This window comes from Dryas octopetala, chromosome 2, assembly GCF_963921425.1.
Source record: "Dryas octopetala chromosome 2, drDryOcto1.1, whole genome shotgun sequence".
NCBI lineage: Eukaryota > Viridiplantae > Streptophyta > Magnoliopsida > Rosales > Rosaceae > Dryas > Dryas octopetala.
The window spans coordinates 27,387,938-27,413,108 of record NC_141367.1 but is presented as its reverse complement, the minus strand read 5'-3'; the positions used below and the strand labels follow the sequence as shown (position 1 = coordinate 27,413,108).

Genomic DNA, 25,171 nt, shown 5'->3' with positions numbered 1-25,171 from the left:
TAATGCACCCACTTTATTTAGAAAGAGATTTCAAATTTGAATTCTCCTTCAGATAAACAAAATAGAACTAAAGAACAATGCAATCTGAAAAAAAGCATAGATACACGTTTCAAACACCCTTAATTTGAAATCACCTAATCGTCTCTTTAATTCTCTCCATATATATACACCCAGAGAGGAAATTACAGATTTGGTCTACTTATTTTATACCTAGTTCAATTTTGGTCCACGATCTTTTTTAAGTTCTGTTTTGGTCCACTAATTGTTTCATTTGTTCAATAAAGGTCCAGATTTGTGACTTTAAATCCTTTGGGTTGTGTTTTCTTCAATTATAATTGAAGTATAAGTTATATTTCATTATTTCTTAATCATAAAAACAAATTTGGAGTACTAGAATCTAAGAGAATTGAGATTTGGTGAAGTTTGAAAAATTGGCAGTTTCGGGTACCCTACTTTGGGGTCAATTATCTTGAGTTTTAGAACTTCAATTTGAATGATCTTTATATGGTTGTAAAGAAGAAATGCATAGCTTTAAAACAAGTATATGTTTGCTGAATTTGGGTGAGATTTGATAGGGTAAAAGGCAGGCCAAATTTGAGAAAACAAATCTGGACCTTTATTGAACAAATGGAACAATTAGTGGACCAAAACATAACTTAAAAAAGATTGTGGACCAAAATTGAACTAGATATAAAATAACTGGACTAAATCTGTAATTTCCTCTACACCCAGATCATCATGAAGCTTGATGACTTCATCTCCAAGCTCTGCACATCATGTATATATAACTACACTAAATATATTCAAAATACACAAATAGTTAATAATATATGACAAAATGACAAATGCATAATATATAATGTTATCATGTCAATACGATGCATGTTATCCAATATGAAATAATTAGAGATATGAGACTTACTAGTGAGAATGCTAATATATGTTGGAGCCTTCTTAATCTCTTCTCAAGCTTAATTTGTGGCATGTGTGAGAATATTAACCTATACACTCATTTCATCTTGCAAGAGAGGGACCTTGGAGTCAGAATTAGATTCCTGCCGGCTCTGAATCTGATCAACACATTGTGGATCTTCATGTATTTCATCTTCTCTCATTTGTCCCCACATTATAATGAAATACCCCATTCCAATTACCACTGCTCCTACCACACTGCAACCATTAGTTACTCCCACTATTAATTATGATTGAAAACAAAAACTTCTATCAATTACTAAAGAAAACTTCAAGCAAAATAATGGAGACAGTAAGTTAAGCAACATCTATAGAATTATGTATATATATTTTAATTTTTACCTTCCACAATGAAGACTATTTGCAGATAAGCTGACACCAAAAACGGTGGCAAAAACAATGCCAAATGGCTTGAACAGTGGCACATAATATGGGCCCTTCATCTTCATGCACCAATTGTGAATCCGACTTCGAACTAGACCCCCAAAAGCTGCCTACAATAACACAACACAGCACAAATACATGTACATAATTAGCTAGTCTGTCAAGTCCCATCATATACACATAATATACAGTGCTAGCAAGCCAAATTCATCAAATTATTACAGTTAAAATGATGAGAAGGAGGTCCATGTTGAGTTTTAATCTCCAAGCACTTGGGTTTCTTTCTATGAATGAGGATAGTATTGCACATTGGATTGTCCCAAGTATGCTATAAAAAGATGCCACTTCCATTACTTCCAGTTCCGGATATAGTTTCATAGTGCCCAGCTAAACCAAATAAAAACAGAACAACTACTTCAATTCATATATAGTCAATGAAACAGAAGAATTAAAGGGAAAAAGGAGATTGAGTAATATGAGAAAAACCAAATATGTGAAATCAATTCATGTGAAAAAGATTAATTTGATTAACTACGTACCTGAATGATGTTCCATAGTGTGACAGAAAAAGAAGCTGCTGCAAGTAAAATGCCACCCAGAACCCAATGTTCTGGTGCTGAGGAGAAGACCAAATGTAGTTTCTCCAACAGTAAAGAAAAAGAAGAAACTGAAGATTTTCGTATATATGGGCCCTTGTAGAGTTCCACCATTATTGCCCCCATTACTGATATTATTGTGCCACTTACTTTGGCTTGGAAGCTTGAGCTTCTCCAATCTACCTTTGTGCTCCTGTAATGCAGCCAATTGTTATGACTTATGATTAGTTTACTAATTAAGGTTTATTTTATTGATGAAAGTTAAAACATTTAATTAAAGAAAAAGAAGATATGTAGAGTTGATGGAAAAATAAATGAACTACCTGAGCATGACAGAGAGGAAGAAGGAAAAAGCTGGGATCATAAGGCCCATGGCACACACAACAATCGGAGAGCTGAAACTTAGGCCCAGGAATCCAAGGTTCTGAGATATTGTTATCCTACCAAACCCAAACCAAAGAATATTGAATTAAAAGGAAGTAATAATGCTACAAATACAATGACATGAATAATAGGATAAGCATTTTTGTCGTTATAAATATTTTTCATATTATATATACAGAGTGCCCAAGTTTTTAGTCTGATTTTAATAAAAAAGAAAGCACTGATGAAACAAAGTCTGGTTGTTAGTTAATTTGTCCAATGCATTGACGCTTGGGCTTGGGTTAATTTACAAGATTGCCCTTGAACTCACAAAACTACAAAAGTGAAAAAATCAAAAGACTAGGCCCACTATTCATTATACCAGAATATTCAAAGGCTTGTGGTGGTCGATCAACTAGAGAATCCATGGATGGATGGTATGGAGTATGAGGCAAAATTTGGTGGGTACATCATGGTACCTTTACTTCGCCCTTTGCGATCGAGCGGTGTTCAAGTGCATGTGTGTTATGCGTACGTAGGTATGAGAGAAAAGACCAAGTATACAAACCCTGTTAAACCCAAGAGGAAGAATCGCACCAAGAGAGTCAAGCTGAAGAGCTGTGTTCCTTGTCTTCTGCGTTTTTAACATGAAGAAGAAGAAGAAGACATAATACGTACGTAGTGAGATGAAAAAGCAATTGGAATTAACTTCAAATTAAGGGTACGTGTGTGTGATATGGAGAGAGAGAGAGAGAGAGAGAGAGAGAGAGAGAGAGAGAGAGAGAGAGAGAGAGAGAGAGAGAGAGAGAGAGAGAGTTAATTAACCTGTGAGCGCAGGGGGAGTGAAAGACGAAGGAATAGAGGAGGAGGATGAGAGAGGAAAGGGCGTGGGTGTAGATAACAAATACAAAAGGACTGATGCCATTTGTTATAGCAGTTTTGGCCCAGATGGTTAGTGCAATGGTACAACCTTCCATCATCACCATCACTGTAAATGGCACCACTAATTCCCACACTTTAACACTAGTCATCCCCATCACTAAGTTCTGATTGATCATTACTCGATCGATCGGTATATCCCTAGCTAGTTTTCTTTATCTTGATTATATATAGATAGCTAGCTTGCATGCATGAATATTATGCTATGTGTTAACCTTGCAAGCTAGCTATAGCTGCTTGTAATAAGATCTAGGACACAAATTAACAAGAAGCTAGCTAACAACGTGGATCAACTACTATTTATGGAGGGAGGGAGGAACTAGGAAGTGTAACCCTTCATGAAACGGTGAAGCTACTTGAAAAGGAGATGTAGCTACTCAGTCTTATAATACTACTTTTCAGTTTTCATCATTATTTGCTTATGAAAATTAATATTATTGGTAGCTTGGGAGGCTGACCTGGGACAAATATATTAAGCTTAATTAATTTCTTATACACACAAGTGACACAACACATACATATATATATTTCTTTCAATCATCATTCACCCCAAGTACTTGGGAACATGTTCACCATTCAATCATTCATTCATTTGTCCCTCACTCCCTTTAATTAATTAATTGTTTTATTTTGTGCTGCCTACCTATATATAGATTACTTATTTACTATGTCATATATATTATGCGGCTTTATGCCTAGCCTAGGTTTATGACTTCTTGAATAATTTACAACCACACACCAGCCGAAAATCCTCTTTTGGGATTTCCCTTTCAACATTTCCAATAACCAACAAATTATTATTTTATACAAAAGTCCACCCAATTACGCAGTTATAAGTTCATAGCTAGCAAGGATCACTAGTCCTAAGAATTGGATTGATCTAGGGGAGTGGTGGTGCTTTATTTCTTGATAGTATTAAGGTTAATATGTTCATCATCCAAATGAGCCTGCATAATATTTCACTTGCACAAAATTGAACTCACCCAGTATATTGAATTCATGAAAAACTCATATTCATAGTGAAGTGTGATTATATCTTCTATTTTTTTTTATTTGATTAAACATAAGATGTCAACAAACGTTTCAATGAAACAGTGGATCGAATATATGTCCTTCCAAGGACTTAATTTGTCCCTTGCCAGCATTTCCCTCCCCCAAAGCTTAAATAGCATATTACCTTAATTGCTACAACTATGGAAGAAGGAGTTCGATCATAGATCTGAACCCAAAGAGAGAACAGATTTCACTTCCAAACAAGGTGCTGCCTTTCACATAACTGTTGCTCTTAAGGTGACTTTGAGTTGAGTTTGACCCTGCAAACTCAATCAATCTATGATCATGCTCCCCATGTTCACTTCACGACCCTACATTGTATAGAAAATAAACTTGTTATTTCTAGGCATATTATGCAGAAAAATGTCAAACAAAAATGTCCATATGCCTATACGCAACTCATTGGAAAAGAAAATTATCAAACTAAACATTGACAATAGAGAACACAGAGGAACCCTACAAATCATATTTTAAACGCTTTGCTAGCTCAAAAGGTTAATTGATGGCAGGCAATAAAGATGTCCCCTCATGCAATGAGACGCAGTTAGTGTAAGGCTACATACAACTTGCAATGTCTTTTGACATGAGTACTCTGTCTTGGACATTATTTAAAATGAAACAGAGAAATCATATATTTTGTTAGTAGTAGTATCAATGGGAACAACATGCCTCATGGTGATGCACCTTTGCAGTAAATTTGCAACTATGCTCAGTTACACCAACAAACTGCCTTTGCATGTATGTAGGATTACAGTCTTCCAAGAAAAAAGAAGATAATATAGAAACCTTAGTTCCAAATGATTAACCTGAGTTAGACTATAACAAATGGTTCTTTAGGCCCAAGTTCCCTGCATTACTTAGGGTGACTTATTCTCAATGGGCATGGCCTGAGCAAAACAATTCCCACAACAACCTATCCCAAATTTTGAGAATGATGGAAAGGGTAGCATTCTAAAAGAATCATCTAAGAGAAAAGCAGCAGGGAGTACCCATTTTGTTTCGCAAGAGACACCTTATGTGCGATGTACTGTAAAAAGCTTCTAGATCTCTTCAATACTGTTTTGCAATAGAGGGACCTGTTGTCTGTTTGATGCTAACCTCTTAGCCCCTGCATCATCGTCGATCTTCTCTTCCTTGACTTTACCCCACATCACAGAATAAAATCCAATGACAATTACAATTGCTCCTATCAAACTGCATCATTCAGCAAGTGTAAATAAATATAATGATGAATTATGTCCTTTTTGGATTTCTCAACAGGAACAAAACTGCTGTCCCTCAATCAACAGCATTTAGATATGGCAGTTATAGAAAATATGAAAAATGATACATAGAAACCCTACCTTCCTAGGTATAAAGTATCTCCTAAGAAGGTAACACCAATGGCAACTGCAACGACAATCCCCAAAGGCTTGAACATAGCTACAAAAACAGGCCCTGTCCTCTTAAGGCACCATGTAGATACACCAACCTGGAATGCTGAGCCAAAGACTCCCTGCAACAAATATAATTTGAAGCTTGAGCAACTTAGGTCCATGTTTAAGCAGATATATCAATTCAATTGGGTTAGGTTATCTGATTACCGAGTATAGAACAGCAATCAGCCTTATTTTAGGTTCTAAGCCCCAAGCACTTAGGTCTCTTTCTACAATCAAAGAGACTACTGCAGATTGAATAGCCACAAAGAAGCAATAATAAAATACCATAATTAGCTCTGCCGGGTATTTCTTTAGGACTGATGCCTGAAACACAGAAAAAGAATAGTAACTAGTATTAATTTTTTAACCAAATTCTACAGTTTCATGAGGGTTTTTAAGTTTGACAGTTTTCACCTGTACAATAATCCATGCTGAGGCCAACACACAATAAACCCCAAGGAGCATACCTCCAATGACCCAGTTTGACTGTTGCAAGAAAAGTTGCTCATGAGACAATATATCAGTAGAGGATGCCATGAGAAGTGGGGTTCCCTTGTAAAGAGTCACAATGAAAGCCCCTGAAATTGAAACTATTGTTCCCAAGGATTTAGCTAGACTACTGAAGCTTCTCCAATCAATTCTTTCCATTCTGAAATGACCCAATTGAATGAATTTAGAAACGAGTGACAGTGTAACATTACCAGTCTATGGTCTACCATTGTCTCAAAATTGCATTGTATAGCTCTTATCTGGAATGGGACAAAGATCATCAGTGAAATTCTAGTTGGAAACAGGAAAACTAGATAATTGCACTCTTTACAATGATTCTTCTCCAGAAACCTCTAAGAACATTACATTCACTGATTCACATACTAAAACTCATCCTAATATCTTGAGGTTTTTTTTTTTATGATTATCTCTGGGGATCAATTTACTTAGTATAATGGAAATACAGGCTAAAATAGTTTCCACCAAGACAAAAGTGAAATAGGTAACCGTAGAGGGTGTGAGTAATAAGAGGAAGGCATGACCTGAAGATAACTGCAAGTACAAAGGTAAAAGCTGGAACGAGGTTGAGCATAGCCGTGCCAAGAGTAGGAGAGCTATAATTAATCCCAGCATACCCAATAAACTGCGCAACGCATCTGCAAAATCATATCTATCAAACCCACTAAATTTACATAAACAAAACCAGAAAACCCCCCAAAAAATGCAATCTTTAATTTCTTATATTGGGTAGATAAAAATCGTAACTTACCCAAGTAGACCAAGCAAGAAGAACCAACATAGGATAGAGAAAGTGAGAGGAGGCCGCTCTGATCTAGCAAGAATATAAGATCATGGGGGGGCATTCAATTTATATATAATGGAAAGTAAACCTCTGTTTATGGGTATTTCAGAAAGAGAGAGATTTAGTGATTTACCTGCGGTGGAAGGCTAAAGAAGTAGGGAGGAGGATAAGGGAGGCAAGAGCGTTGGAGTAACAGACAAAGATGAGGTTGCTCATACCAGTAGACATGGCTGCTTTGCTTACTATCATTAGCCCAGCTTGGGCACACTCAGCCAACATCATCCCCACTATTGGTAGTGCTGCAACCTTCGTTGTCCCCATACTTTTTTTTTTTTTTTTGGTTCAATCCTAGAGGCTAGAACTAGAATTCACACACCCACTCTCTCAAACTCGTAATTAAGTCGTTCTATAATGGGAAGAGTGAAGACAAACAACTGAACAAGGTCCATATTCCAAGTGAATACAGATTGTAGACTCCAATTGGGCCACCCTTGGTATCTCAATTGCCGTGGCAGGCTGACAGCCGCCACTTGTTTTATAATAAATTGGGAATCTTCACAAATAATTCATTTTAATCATGCAATACTCGAGTCGCACTATACACGCCATATTTGTCAAGCATAAGGTCGATAATTGTGGTCTATATGAATTGATAAAATTCATCAAAGTAGAAACAGAGGACTTGGATCATTTCCATTAGCCATAAACAGTCTTACAAAATTAAAACAACACAGGACACTAGGACAGGATCGAATCGACGATCTACACTGTCATCTACATAGGATTGTACTTTTGCAAGTGTGACTTGTCTTGTATCAGAGGGACCTTATTTTCTGCCTCAATCGCCTCACCATCTTCGACCACCTTCTCTTCTTTGGCCTTTCCCCACATCACCCCATAAAATCCACCAACAATTTCAACTGCACCAACCAAGCTGCAAAAATATTCTTCTTAATTTATCATTAATTTCCCAATTAATCATTCTTTCTTTATAACAAGCCAAAACACCTTGTCCACCCCCTGTACCTTTCACTGACTTTGCTACTAATTATTTTATTCTCTAAACCACCTAAGCTAGGTTTAATAACATTTCTGGTACATATATGTTAATTAATAATGACCTAAAAACCTGAAAGAAATTAACTAATATGAAGGAATATACCTTCCAAGATAGACTGGATCCCCCAAAAAGATGACACCCATGACCACACCAAAAATGATTGCGAGAGGCTCGAACATAGAACAATAAAGAGCTCCGGCCTTCCACACGCACCAGGTCACTAAACTGTAGCGGACCACGATTGCAACAATTCCCTATATATATATATAAATATATATATATATATATATAATATCATACAAAATCAATAATAAATTATACATGAAAAATTAATCTTAATTAAGAACTTTAAAATATTGATTCCATGCTCAATGAAGTTAAAAATTATCATTACATACAGTGTATAAAATAGCAATGAGCCCCGCATCCAGTTTTAGCTTCCAAACTGTCGCATCTTTAATTGCAATTAAAGCAAAGACTGCAGACATAATTGTCGCGAATAAGCATTGAAAAAACACTGTGAACAGAATTGGATACTTCTTCTTATGGGTCGACGCCTGCAAAGGTTCATTAATTTGGAATTCATTAATGTATAGGATCGATTTGCTTAATTATTTGTTGTTTAATTAGTTTCATGAGCTCTAGCTAGCTAGAAGTTAAGGATAATTGAATAATAATAATGGCCCTAGATAAATACGTATGTATATATTACCTGCATAATGTACCATAGGGAAGTAGAGAAAGATTCGGCTGCAACAAAAAGGCCTCCAAGAATCCAGTTTGATTGTGATGAGGAAAAAAGTCGATTATTGGGTGACATTAGTATGATTGGTTGACCTTTGTAAAATGTTACAACCAATGCTCCTGTGCTTGATACTATGGTTCCCATAACTTTGGCTTGGCTGCTTGGGGTTTTCCAGTGCACATTTTCCATCCTAATAATTTATATTTAACTTATAAGCCATGTGTGCACCCATTTGATGAAATAATCTATATATGTATATATGTTTTGAGTGTAATTAATACAAGCTAGCTAGCTGCTGTACGAACAAGTCAACTTTCCAAAACTACTTGTTATAAGAAATCAACTTAATTTAAGAGAGTTAATTTATAACTAATATATCTCAAAGTAACTGTTTCTTGCATGGTGCATGTTTGTAGCTAGGCCATTTAATTATTAATTAATTAAGAAGCACTAGGCCATTTGCATCGGCTTTGTGTACAAAAACAACACAGGACAGGGTCTACGATTCTACGGTGTTATCTACATAGGATACTAGAGCAGTTGTGCTTCTCTTGTCCCTTGTTTTGCAGCAGCAGAGGCACCTTATTTTGATCTAACGATTCCCAATGCCCTGTCTTAGCTTCACCATCTTCTACCAGCTTCTCTTCTTTGGCCTTTCCCCACATCACCCCATAAAATCCACTAACAATTACAGCTGCACCAACCAAGCTGCAAAATTCTTCTAAAATTATCATTAATTTGCTTAATAACAATTCTTTCTTAATTTATAACAAGCCAAAACACTTATTCATGCAACCACCTGTACCTCTCACTACTTTCAATGATTCAACCAATGAAGATGATCTCTTAACCACAAGGTTTAAATAATCACTTTTTTGGCATAATCATATTAATAGAGACAGAGAGAGAGGTACCCTCCACATAGAAATTAATGACAGTGACAAGTTAATTATGACAAAAAATTTCTTTGATGCGAGATGCAAAATGCAAGATTAATGTGAGATGTGTGTGAGCGTTCGAACGTTTTTTCAAAACATTTGAATTCCCCACAAGAAAAAACCTTATTATAACAAATACATGAATAGTACGCATTAAAAAGTTGAAACAAATTAATATGGAGGAAGGAATATAAATTATACCTTCCAAGATGGATTGGATCTCCCAAAAAGATGAGACTCATGATGACACCAAAAATGATTGCTAGAGGTTTGAACATAGAACAATAAAGAGCTCCAGCCTTCCACACGCACCAAGTCAATAAACTGTAACGTAGCACGGTTGCAACAATTCCCTATACATATATCATCCATCATAGAAATCAATTTATTTAATTGCACCTAGCTAGCTACCAGTATAGTGCTACTTAATTATGAAAAATTTGTCTTAGAAGTTCAAAATGAACATTAATTTCAAGGGAACAACATTACGTACTGTGTATAAAATAGCAATGAGCCCAGAATCCAGTCTTAGCTCCCAAGCAGTTGCATCTTTAATTGCAATTAAAGTAAATACTGCAGACTGAATGGTTGAGAATAAGGATTGAAAAAAGACTGTGAAGAGAACTGGGTACTTGTTATGATGGGGAGATGCCTGCAAAGGTTATTAATTTGGAATTAATTAAATTAAGTACTTTCATGAGCTCTAGGCAGCTAGCTAGAAAGGGTAATTGAAAAATAGGCCTAATTAGTAATTACCTGTACAATGTACCAAAGAGAACTGGATAAAGAGTCAGCTGCAAGAAAAAAGCCTCCAAGAATCCAGTTGGATTGTGATGAGGAAAGAAGTTGATTATTGAGTGAATTAGGAGTACTTAATATGATATTGATTAATAGTGGACCTTTGTAGAATGTGACAACAAATGCCCCAGTAATTGATACTATGGTTCCTACAACTTTGGCTTGGCTGCTTGAGCTTCTCCAGCAAACAGTTTCCATCCTAATTAATATATAAGTTATAAATTAACCACCCATTAATTTAATCGATCCATTTGAAGAATATATGCATGTAATTGTAATTAGATAAAAGCTGAATTGAAGCAAGTCCTTTTCCAAAACTTGTTTTTCAGTATACATGTAATGAAAGCTTGACCTCGTCAAGAGGCTTTTAGCGTGACTAATGTAGGGATTAGGGACCCGCATGCTTCTTGAACTTCATGGTCCTCCTCAGCGACTCATGTACAATTATATAAAACCCAGTCTAACTGGTTATAATTATAAATAAGAAATGAACTTAAAGAAAAATAATTGTTTCATCTGGATGGTTGTGGACTATTAGGTTAGGTACGTACGATAATGACGTGAATTATTAATTAAGAATTAGGCACTTGCTATTGGCATATATATTGGCTAGCTTACTGGGTGGGGGTCCTACATATATAATTCAAAGCAGAGAAATTAATAATTAGAACCTGAAAATGACTGCAAGTATGAAAGTAAAGGCTGGGATGAGGTTAAGCATGGCGGTGCCGAGCGTGGGAGAGCTGTAGTCTATACCAACATATGAAAATATCTGCGCTGAACATCTGTGCATATGAAGTATATAAATTGAGTTGTTAATTTTTTTTTTTTTTTTTAGAAATTGAGAAGTAAGTGTATGTGTACGTGTATATGTAGAGAACTGCATGTATGGTGTATGTATGGTAATTAGTGATTAATTACCAACCCAAAGAGGGCAAGCAAGAAGAATCTGCAGAGTATGGAGAATGTAAGCGGAGGGCGGTATGAGGATCTGCAGCCAATGAATTCATATGAAGACCATATATTAATTGGTTGCATGTATATATGAGGGAGATTAATTAAGAAAGTACGTAATTAGTTAAGGAATTAATTAAGATGCAGGCCTGAGTTACCTGTTGAAGATGAAGATGAAGGCAGAAGGGAGAAGAATGAGGGAGGAGAGAGCATTAGCATAGACAACCATTATGTATTTGTTGCTCCCTTTCGTCATCGCTGCTTTGTTTACTATCATACTTCCTGCTTGAATCAGAATCGCCAGCACCATCCCACCAAACGCCACTAAATTCTCCATTCTCTCTCTCTCTCTCTCACGCGCAAACACTTTTGTGCATGTGTATGTGTCCTGGGCTCAGAAGATTTTTATAATAAAGTCAAATTTGCCCCACTGGTCTTGGTCATACTTTTTTATAGATAACATGCTACGCTAGAAAAGTACCTTGGATACATCATATCATGTTCCATTTAAGTTTAGGTCCTGAATCCTGATCCATGGCCAAAAATAAAAAAAGTATAGGTCCTGGATTCTCAATTAAACATACATAAATCCTAATCCAAAACTGAGCAAAGGCCAAAGGGACAAGGTTTTTGTTTTTTTTTTTCTTATTTTTATTATTCAAGTTAATTCAGAGTTGAAATATGATTAAAAAACTTTCTTGTTTTAAATAATTTTTTAAATAAAAAATAACAATTGCATGTAATATTATGTTGACACGAGAGAAGAGGAGAAAGACAGAAAAATGAGAGAGGATCCACCTCTGTAAGTTTAAATTGATCACTGAGAATTTTGTTTTTCGCTAAGAGAATAAACCTAAAAGCAACACACAAAAAACAAAGAAAAAAGTTTAACCACTGGAAGATGTCAAATGATGAATTTATTCTTCATGACCTACATATTTTTTGGAAGGTGACATATCTCCCTCAAAATGAAGTTATGGTTCAATTTCGATTGGGGTAGATAATTGAACCATTCAGAGTCATTTTTTTCCTTTTTTTTAATAACAATAAAACATAGAGTGTCCTCAACTTAGATTTTAATGAATTTTGAAATTCATAGAATTCATCAAAATTTAAAGTAATTGGTTAGAATTCTCGTAGAATTTGTTATATGTAAAAAATTTATTCAAATCTATTAAAATTTATCACTTAATAAAATTTATAAATTTTTTAAGACATTTAAATTTAATTAGAATTCATTAAAATTTGAATTAGGGACACTTTAATTTCTTTGAAAATTCATTAAAATCTTAATTGAAAAATCATAATTGAAGATATCTAGATTTCGTTAGATTTTTAAAATCCATTAAAATTCAAAGTAGGACACTCCCAAGTAAATGAAAAGAGTACCATGAATGAGTTCAACCAACTTTATCACAAGTTCAAACTCCTTATCCATATTCCATATACGTGTAAACCAAGTTTTTGGTAAGACTACGTTACAATGACTAGCATCTTACAAGACTTTGACAACCATCCAAATTAGTGTACTGTGAATGACGGACTGACAGTGACATGTCTCCTACTTCCAAATGAAAGGTTGTGGCTAATTCAAAAGAGGCTTTGTTTGAGAACAATCAGAACATGACCCCAAGCTTCCCATTTGATGATTTTGAGCTTTCTTATCTTCTTGTGCTTGTCCCCAAATCACAGTATAGAACCCAACTGCTATTATACCAGCTCCCAACAACCTTCCGAGGTAGAGAGTATCCCCAAGAAATGTGACCCCAATGACAAGTGCGATGACTATCCCAAGTGGCTTAAACATGGCAACATAAACAGGTCCCTCCTTTCTCAGTGCCCATATATGAATACCACTCCTTATTATTACTTCAAAAGCTGCCTACATTTACAAATCAAGCAGCACATCAAGTAGTTCATCATCAATCAAAGCTAACTAAGCTAATGATCTGTAATATATGCTCACATAATACCCAATAGCTATTAACTCTATGTCAGGCTTTAGTCGCCAAGCATTCGGTCCTTTCTCCGCAATCAGAGAAATTGCAGCAGATAGCATGGTGATAAAGATGCTACGAAGGAATGTGACCATCAGAACTTCAGGGTAGTCCCTAATAACCCAAGTCTGGAGATAAATTAACAAACCAAAACAAACATGAAGTTAATTAATGATGCAAGTTGGGCATGAAGAGGTGGTAATTTTTTTATATCAGAACAAGATTTATAAAGTTTTTTGTTTTCACCTCTACAATATGCATAAGTGCTAGAAGAAAGCTCTGACATGCAAGCACAATGCCTCCAATGAGCCAGTTTGTTTGGGAGGATACAAAAAGCTGCAGATTATTCTTTGGCGATGGATCGGGTCTTATGAGTGGTATGCCTTTATATAAGGTCACAATTAGTGCCCCTGAGATTGATACCACGGTGCCTATACACTTGGCCTGACTACTGGCAATTCTCAAATCAAGAATTTCCATCCTAATTAAACAAACATATATACGAATTACAAAAATGTTGGGACAATAAAAATAATTTAATGCATATATACTATATAGCATAGAGGAAAGGATATGCACCTGGTGATGACAGCAAGAATGAAGGTAAAAGCCGGCATGAGATCAACCATTGCAGAGGCCAAAGTTGGAGAGCCATAGTCTATCCCAATAAACTTTAGCAGCTGACAAACACAACTTGAACCAACCCAACAACAAACAATTAATTTACATATGATTAGGCAAAATCAAACATATGCATGTAGAGAATTAAGCACAGCTGAATAATTAAACTTGGAACCTCAGTAAGCTAATAACCAACAATTTACAGATGATGGGGAATTTGAGTGGAGGAAGAGTCCTTCTGCAGAAATGAAATATTGAATAAGTTTATTAATTAGAAAGAAAAAAAAAACAGTATACGGGTAATTGGATGAGAGTAAGTGAACCTGTAGAAGATGAAGGAAGAAGGAAGCAAGAAGAAGAAGCCGAGGGCATTTGCGTAGACCACAAAGACAAAGTCACTCATCCCACTCCTCATTGCTGCTTTGCTCAAGATGTTCACGCCCACATCCAAACACTCCACCACCACCATGATCGCTGTTACTGATCCTGAACCCCACATTCTCTTTTTTGTGTACTCTATTCATCATGCTTGTCGATCACCCTGCCCAAACAGCTAAATTCTATTCTTCATCACTGTGGAGACAACTGTGACATTGACTTTCTTGGTAGGATAATATATGAGGTTGAGAATAATGATTCTAATTAATGACATTGACTGGTTACTTTCATTGGCTAGTGAAAATAGTACAATAAAGGCTTTGAGATGTGACACAGTATGTCGCAGATTTTTATCAATTCAATGATGTTATATGAAGTGTTTTATGGGGCCATGTTCTCTTCCTCTGGCCCAATGTAACCCAAAAGACATTATAACTTCGCCAATTTCCATTTCTTGGTCTTGTCTATATCACAGCATAAAACCCAAAAGGCCTTAGTTTAACTGAGATATCGGGCCTAGAGCGACCCATAAGACCCCTCAAAAAACCCAAAAACCAAGAGTGGCCCATGAGACAAGCCCATGCACTCCTATTAAGCTACAATCATATGTCCACATATACAGTAGTCCCAAATTCCTTCACATCCCAGACGCAACTGCAGTAAAAGACAAGCAGCAAGCGAGGATCTATATGAATATGAATCACGCTAGGAATGCAGCTTAGGCAGTCCTTTATGTATTGAAATTTGAACCTAGCCATGTGCATGCATATCAGTCGAGCTTAATTAGGCCGGCAATGGACCAATACACATATAGTTGTTAGCTCCATCTGTTTGAAGGTGGTCCTGGACTCCTTTGAGGCTTTGACTGACATTCCATCGATCGGGCATTTCTGCTACTCCTGCTCTCTAATGGGTTATCGGGGAAAAACCACCACACTTCATTACTGCTTCTCTAGCTCTTCTTAATTAAGGTTATAATCTTAATAAATATCATGGTCTAATTTTTTGTTACATCGAATGAGATGAACTCATAACAAACAAATGCTAATAACATATATAGGCATTAAATTACACACTTTTCATGCTTGGATTTCAGGTGGTGCTCATAACTTGCACTATATTGAATCAATGATGATATGGGGATGTCAATGTTCACATAAAACAATTGGAGGAAGCATATACCTGTGGAGAGAAAAAGCTACATGAATTATGCCTCCGGCCCTCCATTTGACTCTAATGCATGCGTACAATTAACTTCCACACACACACAAAAGTTGTTATGGAGCTGATTTATGCAGCTGTCATTGATATTAGTCTGATATAAGATTGCCAAAATTAAGATCTGTAATTCCTTGACATAGTCCCTGTCTACCCAGAAAATGGAAAAGAAAATAGACAGCTAGCATAAAAATGAGACAAGGACATAAGGCTAGGTGTTTAAATATAGGCAAAGTTGGTAAAAGATAGACATCTTTTTTATCCAAAAAAAACTTCTCTGTGAGGCAAAGAAGATGAGGAATAAGATGCACGATATATTCAATCCATTCGCTATGCCTAACTATAAACTTATTAATTATAGGTCCAATGATTTTCCAACTTTAATAACAGTGTTCCACAAGTCAAAGATCCGTCTAAACACGTGGAAGTCACATGCTGTGCAATGAAGAAGACGATAAAATGTTTAGATTGTTGATGATGGTGAATTAGGAGAATGAATAAAGTGTTTAAATTGTTTGATTTAGTTGTGGTATTCTTATCTTTGGTGTACCGGCTAGGCGCTGCATTATCAGTAATAGGTAGTGTCCTTTGAAAAGGCAAAGGACACGTTGATCTACCACCCGCAAGCACTTGCAGAGGGACGGAGAAGGACAACTCAGTGCAACCCATTGGCTGCTAGTACCAATTGTACCTTCCCTCCCTCTTTTCCTTCACTGACTCATGCAAAGAAAGAAGAGAAAAGCTTCAAAGGGAGAGAATATGTGGTGGGTCCCTCTCTCCCTCTCTCTAAGAGACTAAGACTTTGATACTTGATAGTGGCATATCACTGGCTTCCCATTTTTCTTATTAAATCTTGTGTTCTCATGAAAGCCAGTGCGAAAACTTTGTGTTTTTTTTTTTGTTTGCTCAGACATGCAGTAGCAACAAAAATAAAAAGTATCTATCTTGCTGTGAAACAAGAATGATCGTAGTTTAATGCATTTGCAATGAAATTTTGTAAAACTCTTCATAATTGTTGGACAGATTTTGGGATTCAAAATTTTTACTCAAGTCTCAGAAAATTGCAAGTGCTTGGCTGTTACCTACCCAGCATTTAGCATTATAGTCCAGAGAATGGGGCCATGAACCTGGACAATCTAGAATGGGGATTGTTGGGACTTGGGAGGATGTGGGGTCATATTTGCTTTGGTCCATGGCCCACAAACTTAGCGGCCTAATAGGATAAGCATCTTCACTCTTCAGAGTTCAGGCACCTACTCCAACTCAACTCAAGCTACTATAACTATTGTAAACATTTATCATGTTTTTCTTTTTCTTGGTATATATCTCATGCAAGTATAGTATGATGCTTCTTTGTTTGGTAAATTTCAATTCAATCCACATTGAATTGGATTGTAATCCTAACTGAAACTGTTTTGGATTATGAAATCTACAGACTAATATATTTCGAATCGGACTAAGTACTTTTGTTAACATCTAACCATTTCGAACCGACCAAGTATGAACACTACTTACCCTAAAAAATCCATGCCTCTGTTACTGTATAATGTACCCCAACAATTATATCTTACTTCTTTTTGAAGTAGAGAACAAGGAGCATCTCACTTACACCATGGCCATGCCCTCATCTGTCATGCCAACTGTAAAGAGAGTTTCCAAGTCAATAATAACAATATCAATCAAAAGACCAAGGTAGTAGAACAGCTTTTTGACATGTAATCACTTGGTAAAACCGATCTCAAGTGAGAAAATAAAAAGAACAACACTGTATTTGTAACACATCATTGACCACATTAATTTCTCAACCTATGTACTTTTTTTTTATGTAATTAAGTATAATCTAAAATCAATTGATAATGAGTGCAAAGCCTCAATTTCGCAATGCGAGATTCTTACTCTCAACATATATAATTTTTTAATAAATGTGACACATGTAGCATAGCTAGGAAGGTTATCTTTGATTTGTTAATTGTCTCTCTGCGCGCAGATCTACAGAGAGAGAGAGAGAGAGAGAGAGAGAGAGAGAGAGAGAGAGAGAGAGAACTTTTGATGGTGATTCAGAAGAAAAAGGGGATGGGGAGGCACTTTCTGTGTGATTAGATCAAGTCCCTATCTCCTTGTAACCCCACATATCTTAGTCATGTTGTCGTCAACTACAGAGCTTTAGATGCCTATTCCATCTCTCTATGATTGTTAGTCCCTTTCAATCTTCTGTTAGCCAAAGAAGCTAACATCATCCAAGCCTCCCTTTAACCCCACTCAACTGGGGGCAATCATGCCATGTATCTCATGATCTGTCACCTTACTAGCTTCTATGTAAAAGAACTAATAATTAATGCACATCTAATCATTAACATAATCTAATTGCCAATATCTAATTCCATATTACAAAGTATATATATATATAAAGAACATTCTGCACGCATATGTTTGATGTTTCCGGCCACCAACCAAACCATATTATATATGTCAGCTAATCTCCAACTTAAGCTCTAAGATAGTGTTTTGGTCTCCAAACTCAACCCCATTTTTGGGACCTGTCCCACATGATATTGACAAAGAGCTAGTTACCTATTAATAATTGATGGGATGGCATAGATATGTTTAAAGTGGATAATGAAACAAATGATATAAGCAATTAATTATTAACCCTTAGAGCACATCATATCATTGATTACAGCTTATAAGTGGACCAGTAGTATATACATATGATATGATACTAGTTGTGACTTGGTTGTCCAAGTCCACTTTATTTATGATGATGATGGATATATTGATGATAGTGAAAGGGATATTGTTGATGAAGAGGGAGCGTCTGGCAAAATCTTTACTAGCCTCAAAGATTGAATTATGTACGTGTTGAACATCTGCATTCACAATAAGGGCATTAAGTGGATTCTCATGTGGGTCGTCCACTAGATTGACTAAGCTTGAGAGTGTATGATAAAAATCATTTTCCATTGTTTCCAAGTACCTGAGCAAAAAATGGTTATCTTTCCATGGCTTTAAGAACAGGGATATTGAACATAAAAACTACCATGTGCAAGCTCTTCTACCATTTTTCTTATCAGTGCGTGTACATGCATGCTTAATATCTATATATTCCTTAGATTATATATATCAACTGAATTTTGGTCCGTCTTATATACAATCGTTGTATACAACTTCATTCTTACCAAACTGGTTACACGATTGACATATGAGAGAGGGATTGCATACCACGACTGTATACAAGGTTTTTTTGGTCTGATGGACGGCCAAGATTGAAAGGGCATCTTCCCATTTTTCGTTGCAGGTTTGAGTTACAGCCACATTTAGGTACTATGTATGGGGGGCTTTTTGCTACATTGATGATATGTAAAAGTTGGTGTGGGTGGGAGCCAAGAATATTTTGAGTCTTTGAAAAACAGACTCATGGCCAAAAAAAAGAAAGACAACCCCAATTTTACAGCAATTGAAAGGTTACAAAAGGTACCCAGAAAGGGATATCTTTCTTTAATCTCTTCTTTTAATTTCCTTTTGGTTATGGATGAGTACGCTGTACACAAGCTTTTGCTAGGCCAAAATTGTGACTAGCAATGCCTTCACGTGATGCCTTGGCGTTTTTCTATGTTAGGAGAAAGAATTCGCAGTATATATTTTTATGCATTTGACCAACTTCCCTCATATGCACAACCCTACTTGGACTTTTTTCTCCTCTGGATTTTATGCCTCTCTCTGCTTTATACGCACTTGGCTTCAATGGTTTCATACATACAACTCCTTTCTAATCATATAATTTTCCTAAATTAATGCATTTAACTAAATGAAACAAATAGTTATCATGTATTAATTGGTTCTGCAGAAAACAAAAAGAAATAAATTAAACCCACCTTATTGTGACACATGCATGTTAGGAAGTGTGGATTCCAATATTTTATATAATATCAATGTGAAAACAAATCATTTTGTTAAGTGGATAAGACATTTTATCACTCCAAGAAACACTGAAATTTAGAGTTTTGGACATCACAGATACCTAATAACAACCCCTTCTAACAAAACCAAAACAGCTGAGGGCTAGTTAGTGTTTCTGTTTCTGTAAGACAAAAATGGCAATCTACCGCCCTACCCATCATATATATAAACACTAATATAATACAATATCAAATATTCCAAACAATATCAAATTACTTTGATTCCATTTCCCATGTCGATCATTCTTTGATCCTATACCAACCTTTCTCATAGAATAATAGGCTAAAATTGTGTGGTGGAGAGGGAGAGATCGACTCCGAGAGGTCATATATATGCCTGCCTGCTTTGGAGTGTGCATTACTAGATACTGTCTCTTATTGTCTGATTATTGCTATACATATCAACAAAGGCACATTATACTTATACCCACAAATTTCTTAATTAATTCTTTTTGGTTCACCATCATATTTGAAGGATTTAAATATAAAAAATGGGGGAGGCTGAGAAGGATGGGAAGAGCAGAGAGATAACCTTCCTATTCTTAATGGGAGAAAGGGATGGGACATTTTTCAACACCAGCAATCTTGACCAACACTACTATCTTGTGCCCTTCTTTCCTTCCATACCCAACTTCTTCATTTCCACCCTTCATATCAATTCTTGGAAGACTTATTTAAAAATAAGTAAACGCCAAATATATAATATGTACATACACCAGCTGAAGCATCACCACCACCAATAAAATCCAAGGCTCATTCAATTAATTGTTGCCCCAAAACACACTCCTTTTGCTTACATCACTGCCATCAGACCTTGTCCCCAAATTTAATATATTTAATTCACTAGCTCTCTGTGTAAGGGATAGTAAATTCATGCATTATAAGACCCCAAAACTTCAAAAATATTAACAGAACCCATTTATAACCCTCTCTCTCTCTCTCTCTCTCTCTCTCTCTCATCACATATAGAGACATAGATGGGGTTGGCTTGGGACTAAGAATCCAAAGAGAAAATTATGGAGGTAGCAATGTGTGTGTCACTATCAAGGCTAGCAATGAAGGTGACAAATGTTGGTTATCCGGCCTGTAAATCACACATTTACTACATTGTGTATGTGTTCTTGTAAAAAAGGACGGTCAAAGGGACAGTATAATGGTCTGTCAAATTTCCTTGGTGTCAGGGTGGGGAAATGAACACACTGAAAGCTCCTTTTGGTCATCATGTTGTATACAGATTACAGAAGAGAGAGAGAGAGAGAGAGAGAGAGAGAGATCAAAGCTTAAGTTGCAGTATTACACTTTTTTCTTTTAATCTGTATATATTCTGAAATTTGTAACTGAGACTGCTGAGATAGTGAGATCTATAAGGAAAGTACACTGTACACACTAGCTTATGTTATGTATGTGTCTCTGTGTGTACAAGTACTGTTCCAGTATGCAGTGAATTTATAGATATAATAATGCAATTAATATTTCAGCAAGCATTTTATATAAATGACATGGATGCATGGTCTCGATCAGTTGGCAGCAAGTAACTTTTTCTTGCTTGTGATGTGCATTGTGAATTAATAATGGTAGCTAGGTTGGGCCTTAGAGCATGTGCAATAGTGATCAATTGGCATTTATTGACAATTTGAAACAAAAATTGTTTGTAATGGGGTGTTAATTGGCAATAGATGAATTGAAATGGTAATTGATAGTTCAAAAATTTAACTTGCCAATTGCCAATTGATTTAGTATTGCACCAAAAAAGTTGAGGGATCCACTGTGGGAAAAAGTGAAAGGAGGAGAGAGATTGTGTGATGTGACTTGGTGTATCAATGTTTTTATTTTTTGCCATAAATTATGGTTTTATTATATGAATTAATGTATCAATGTTTTATTATATGAATTATGGTTTTTTATTAATAGGGTTATTCTATAGTTTATAATCTAAAATAGAGAAATTTATATTTAAGTATTAATTTAAATTATTAAAACATATTAAATGTTAGGCTCATTTTAAAGATCTCATTGAGATCATTTCAATAGTATAAATTTTAATATGTAAGAAAATATACGAAAAATATTAAAAAATATATAGCTATTGACTTAAACCATTGCAACAAAACAAACTTGAGTCAAGTCAATAATTGAAAAAGAAGGTCAATAGGCTTGTATTAAATTGCCTATTAACCTCAATCATTGCACATGCTCTTAGGGCTTATAATTGGAAAATTAGTGACATTATGAAGTGGCAGAATTAGTATGATCAACTACAAACTGCATTAATTCCCTGTACGCATTATGTGCCAAAGTTTCTCGAACCTCTTTGCAGTACCCATAGTTTTGACTGAACGTACATGGTAACATGACCCTACTCCAGCGGTAACATATATATATATATATATATATACGTACACTAGCTAGCATGCCTTAACAGAACAACAAAATCACATATATATTGATATATGTTGGCCAAACTTACTTACGCAAAAATGTTCTTTAATCATAGCACAGTTTCACTCTAAGGCTTGTTCAGCTCCACGGGAAAAATTGATCGAAGTTGATTAAGTAGAATATTTTTGGACAAATTTAATTAATTAACATGCTTAAGCTAAAATTGATGGGGGGTGCAGTACTTTATTGTTCACAGTGATTAGTTATAGGAGATCGAGGGTAAGAATGTTTAATTTCATGGTTAGTTATAGTGTGTTAGGATGATCGATCAGAATGGTAAGACAAACATTGGGGCTGGAGAGAAAGATATGGGTGGATCACGAAAGATCATGATGCATACATATATATATATAGTCTGAGCAGATATATATATATATATAATAAGGTTAATTTGGTCGTTTCCATGATAATTCATAATTATTGGGATGAGGAGGTTTGAATACTTAACCACATTCACACAAAAAAAAAAAGGCGGTACAGTGGTATATAGCATAGTTTTAACTTTTAAATGAAAGCTAGCAAGAATTAATTGAAAGAAAGACCGTTGGGAACCGGGAAGGCAAACTAGGTGGGGGCCTCACGAAATCATTTTGGTAAAACAATTAATTAAACAATGGTTTATTAATTGACTTGAGAAGAGAGAGATGAGTCATATATGTTGGGGTGGGCTTATTATATAAAGGAGGTATAGGGATGTTGGGGTTTTCCCTTCTCTTAAAAGGTAGGAAGCTAGCTAGCTAGCTAGGCTAAGTAGAGATATATATAGAGATTGGAAGATCCATCAGGAGAGAAATTAAAGATTGAGATCAGGAAGCTTAATTGGCTAAACATTTATTAGTAGTAAGTAAGAAAGTAGCTCGCTAGTGTGAGTGAGTAACAGTGTGATGGAAGAAGAGCAGCTGAGCCCAATAGCTGTGAGTCATCTGCTTCAACACACCCTCAGAAGCTTGTGCATTCATGACAATTCTCAGTGGATTTATGCAGTCTTTTGGAGAATCCTCCCTAGGAACTACCCACCACCCAAGTAAGGAATTTCTCATCACAAATTAATGAATCAACCAAAAATCATGAAATTAAACTACTTTACTTTCCAAAACAAAAATGGGTTCTTAATTTCGTTACTTGTTTTTCTTCCAATGAAATTTATTTTGGTTTTTAACATCATTTTGGTATATAATAATGTAACAGATGGGAAGGTCATGGAGCTTATGACAGGTCCAGAGGGAACAGAAGGAACTGGTGACTAATATCTCGATTTTGTTATTAATTAGTGTACGTAATTGTGGTATATATATAACTCACGGGTGGTGCAGGATATTGGTTTGGGAAGATGGTTTCTGCAACTTCAATGCTGCTGCTGCGTCGTCGTCAAGTACTAGAGGTGATGATCCGATGAACAACTCGATGGGCAGTAGTGATTGTGGAGCAGCTGCAGGGCCTTCGGTGTATGCCAACTCATCATCATGTGATCAATTTCAGCAGTACCATGGCGGCCATGGCCTGCAACCAGAGCTTTTCTTCAAGATGTCCCATGAGATCTACAACTATGGAGAAGGGTAACCTAGCTAATTAAGCTTACCGGCTCATCATTATCATTATCAACTACTTAATTCATTTGCAAACAATAAAACATTTATTAAGGCAATTAATTAGTTGATTCATTTTTCTATTTCTGGGGGGTGGGGATGCAATTGCAGGTTGATAGGGAAAGTGGCCGCGGATCATACTCACAAGTGGATATACAAAGAACCAAATGATGATCAAGAAATCAACTTCTTATCAACCTGGCACAGCTCTGCAGACTCGGTATATATACTATTCCGGGCCAAAAATAAGTTAATTTGTGATTAATTTCCTGCTACACATATATACTTGCACTAGTTTTATAATGTCATATTATATATGTGGATATATGTTTCAAAATATCTGTCTGTCTTCTTCCTAACTAGGTTTCTAATTTTTTATCTTTTTTTTTTTTTTTTGGTTATCTTCAGCAGCCTAGGACATGGGAAGCCCAGTTCCAGTCTGGCATAAAGGTATATATAATAGCTAGCTTCATATTAATTTCAAACTAATTAAAGACAGAATATTTCTTTGATTTGACGGATTAATCATTAATGAAATATATATGATATTGATCTGTTGCAGACCATAGCCCTGATAGCAGTTAGAGAAGGTGTTGTTCAGTTAGGAGCTGTTCACAAGGTTCTCTCTCTCTCTCTGTCTTTTTGAATTTGGTGATTAATATTCGTAGCTGGTGTTTTAATTAATTAATTGTTGCAGTTGCACATGATAATATGATTGATATACGTACGTGTACAGGTGATTGAAGATTTGAGCTATGTTGTGCTGCTACGAAAGAAGCTAAGCTACATTGAAAGCATTCCAGGGGTGCTTCTGCCACACCCATCATCAACTCCACCCTTCCCCTTCAAGCTCGATCACCATGTTCATGGCAGCTGCTATGGTACCCCACCTGATCATCTTCATCATCATGATGCATGGCATAGTTTCCAAGGTGGAAATGAATTGATGATGTATCATCACCATGACCATAATTTCAATATGAATAATAATAATAATAATAATCCGATATTGAAAAACATAACACCCTCCATGAGCAGCCTTGAAGCCCTCCTCTCAAAGCTACCCTCAGTGGTGCCCTCACCTGATCAGCTGCACCCACAGCACCCTCCTCCTCCACCTCCTCTTATTCATCATCTGCAATTTATGGATCACAAAGTGGCCAAGGAGGAGACTGAATATCACGACCGTGTAGATCAATATGATAATATGCCACAAAAGAACAACGTGCCTGGTGAGAGCAGCACTTCTATGCCTCCTTATGGCCGTACTCAACAACACCATTTCCATCACCACTAAGCAATTAATATATATTCATATTGGTTACTTATTAGATCATAGTAGCTTTTATATATTCTCTTAATTATTAGTTTAAATATTAAATATATATATATATTGAAATCAATTATGGGGATCCATTTCTAACATATTGTTTAAGTTGGCCTTCCATATATATTCCCTAGCTAG

At 35.9% G+C, this 25,171-nt stretch overlaps 6 protein-coding genes across 14 annotated transcripts; 1 reads left to right on the top strand and 5 right to left on the bottom strand.

Moving 5' to 3' along the window:
• Positions 1 to 722: 722 nt before the first annotated feature.
• Positions 723 to 3,857, bottom strand: UMAMIT36 (nodulin MtN21 /EamA-like transporter family protein). 4 transcript variants are annotated; one of them, XM_086234595.1, is made up of 8 exons: positions 3,141 to 3,857; positions 2,884 to 2,949; positions 2,276 to 2,392; positions 1,896 to 2,145; positions 1,579 to 1,743; positions 1,315 to 1,466; positions 923 to 1,170; positions 723 to 793 (listed from the first exon to the last, which is right to left on the bottom strand). In XM_086234595.1, exons 1-7 carry the CDS (start codon positions 3,371 to 3,373, stop codon positions 1,002 to 1,004), a joined length of 1,152 nt encoding a protein of 383 aa, XP_086090721.1. In that variant the 5' UTR covers positions 3,374 to 3,857; the 3' UTR covers positions 723 to 793; positions 923 to 1,001. The 4 variants fall into 4 exon arrangements, with proteins under 4 accessions (XP_086090721.1, XP_086090720.1, XP_086090724.1 ...); XM_086234594.1 differs by having other exon boundaries at positions 724 to 767; XM_086234598.1 differs by lacking the exon at positions 1,579 to 1,743 and having other exon boundaries at positions 724 to 767.
• Positions 3,858 to 4,217: 360 nt separating this feature from the next.
• Positions 4,218 to 7,481, bottom strand: LOC147295018 (WAT1-related protein At3g28050-like). Of its 2 annotated transcripts, none has more exons than XM_086234602.1 (8): positions 7,150 to 7,481; positions 6,984 to 7,046; positions 6,757 to 6,870; positions 6,140 to 6,374; positions 5,891 to 6,049; positions 5,651 to 5,802; positions 5,297 to 5,501; positions 4,218 to 4,618 (listed from the first exon to the last, which is right to left on the bottom strand). In XM_086234602.1, exons 1-7 carry the CDS (start codon positions 7,335 to 7,337, stop codon positions 5,348 to 5,350), a joined length of 1,065 nt encoding a protein of 354 aa, XP_086090728.1. In that variant the 5' UTR covers positions 7,338 to 7,481; the 3' UTR covers positions 4,218 to 4,618; positions 5,297 to 5,347. The 2 variants fall into 2 exon arrangements, with proteins under 2 accessions (XP_086090728.1, XP_086090729.1); XM_086234603.1 differs by having other exon boundaries at positions 6,757 to 6,857; positions 6,984 to 7,041.
• A 190-nt stretch (positions 7,482 to 7,671) lies between these two features.
• Positions 7,672 to 9,045, bottom strand: LOC147295017 (WAT1-related protein At3g28050-like). Its single transcript, XM_086234606.1, has 4 exons — positions 8,789 to 9,045; positions 8,475 to 8,633; positions 8,179 to 8,330; positions 7,672 to 7,950 (listed from the first exon to the last, which is right to left on the bottom strand). Exons 1-4 carry the CDS (start codon positions 9,008 to 9,010, stop codon positions 7,791 to 7,793), a joined length of 693 nt encoding a protein of 230 aa, XP_086090732.1. The 5' UTR covers positions 9,011 to 9,045; the 3' UTR covers positions 7,672 to 7,790.
• Positions 9,046 to 9,328: 283 nt separating this feature from the next.
• On the bottom strand, positions 9,329 to 12,045 carry LOC147295016 (WAT1-related protein At3g28050-like). Of its 3 annotated transcripts, none has more exons than XM_086234599.1 (7): positions 11,670 to 12,038; positions 11,483 to 11,548; positions 11,229 to 11,342; positions 10,516 to 10,756; positions 10,253 to 10,411; positions 9,961 to 10,112; positions 9,329 to 9,529 (listed from the first exon to the last, which is right to left on the bottom strand). In XM_086234599.1, exons 1-7 carry the CDS (start codon positions 11,846 to 11,848, stop codon positions 9,337 to 9,339), a joined length of 1,104 nt encoding a protein of 367 aa, XP_086090725.1. In that variant the 5' UTR covers positions 11,849 to 12,038; the 3' UTR covers positions 9,329 to 9,336. The 3 variants fall into 3 exon arrangements, with proteins under 3 accessions (XP_086090725.1, XP_086090726.1, XP_086090727.1); XM_086234601.1 differs by having other exon boundaries at positions 9,368 to 9,542; positions 11,670 to 12,045; XM_086234600.1 differs by lacking the exon at positions 11,229 to 11,342 and having other exon boundaries at positions 11,670 to 12,028.
• Positions 12,046 to 12,906: 861 nt separating this feature from the next.
• LOC147295015 (WAT1-related protein At3g28050-like) lies at positions 12,907 to 14,690 on the bottom strand. 2 transcript variants are annotated; one of them, XM_086234604.1, is made up of 6 exons: positions 14,453 to 14,690; positions 14,305 to 14,367; positions 14,088 to 14,201; positions 13,755 to 13,989; positions 13,478 to 13,636; positions 12,907 to 13,393 (listed from the first exon to the last, which is right to left on the bottom strand). In XM_086234604.1, exons 1-6 carry the CDS (start codon positions 14,626 to 14,628, stop codon positions 13,097 to 13,099), a joined length of 1,044 nt encoding a protein of 347 aa, XP_086090730.1. In that variant the 5' UTR covers positions 14,629 to 14,690; the 3' UTR covers positions 12,907 to 13,096. The 2 variants fall into 2 exon arrangements, with proteins under 2 accessions (XP_086090730.1, XP_086090731.1); XM_086234605.1 differs by having other exon boundaries at positions 13,246 to 13,393; positions 13,485 to 13,636.
• Positions 14,691 to 22,879: 8,189 nt separating this feature from the next.
• Positions 22,880 to 25,166, top strand: LOC147295014 (uncharacterized). 2 transcript variants are annotated; one of them, XM_086233266.1, is made up of 7 exons: positions 22,880 to 23,144; positions 23,309 to 23,359; positions 23,434 to 23,676; positions 23,818 to 23,926; positions 24,118 to 24,156; positions 24,269 to 24,325; positions 24,443 to 25,166. In XM_086233266.1, the coding sequence occupies exons 1-7, from the start codon at positions 23,005 to 23,007 to the stop codon at positions 25,001 to 25,003; spliced, it is 1,200 nt and encodes a 399-aa protein (XP_086089392.1). In that variant the 5' UTR covers positions 22,880 to 23,004; the 3' UTR covers positions 25,004 to 25,166. The 2 variants fall into 2 exon arrangements, with proteins under 2 accessions (XP_086089392.1, XP_086089391.1); XM_086233265.1 differs by having other exon boundaries at positions 24,115 to 24,156.
• Positions 25,167 to 25,171: the final 5 nt, after the last annotated feature.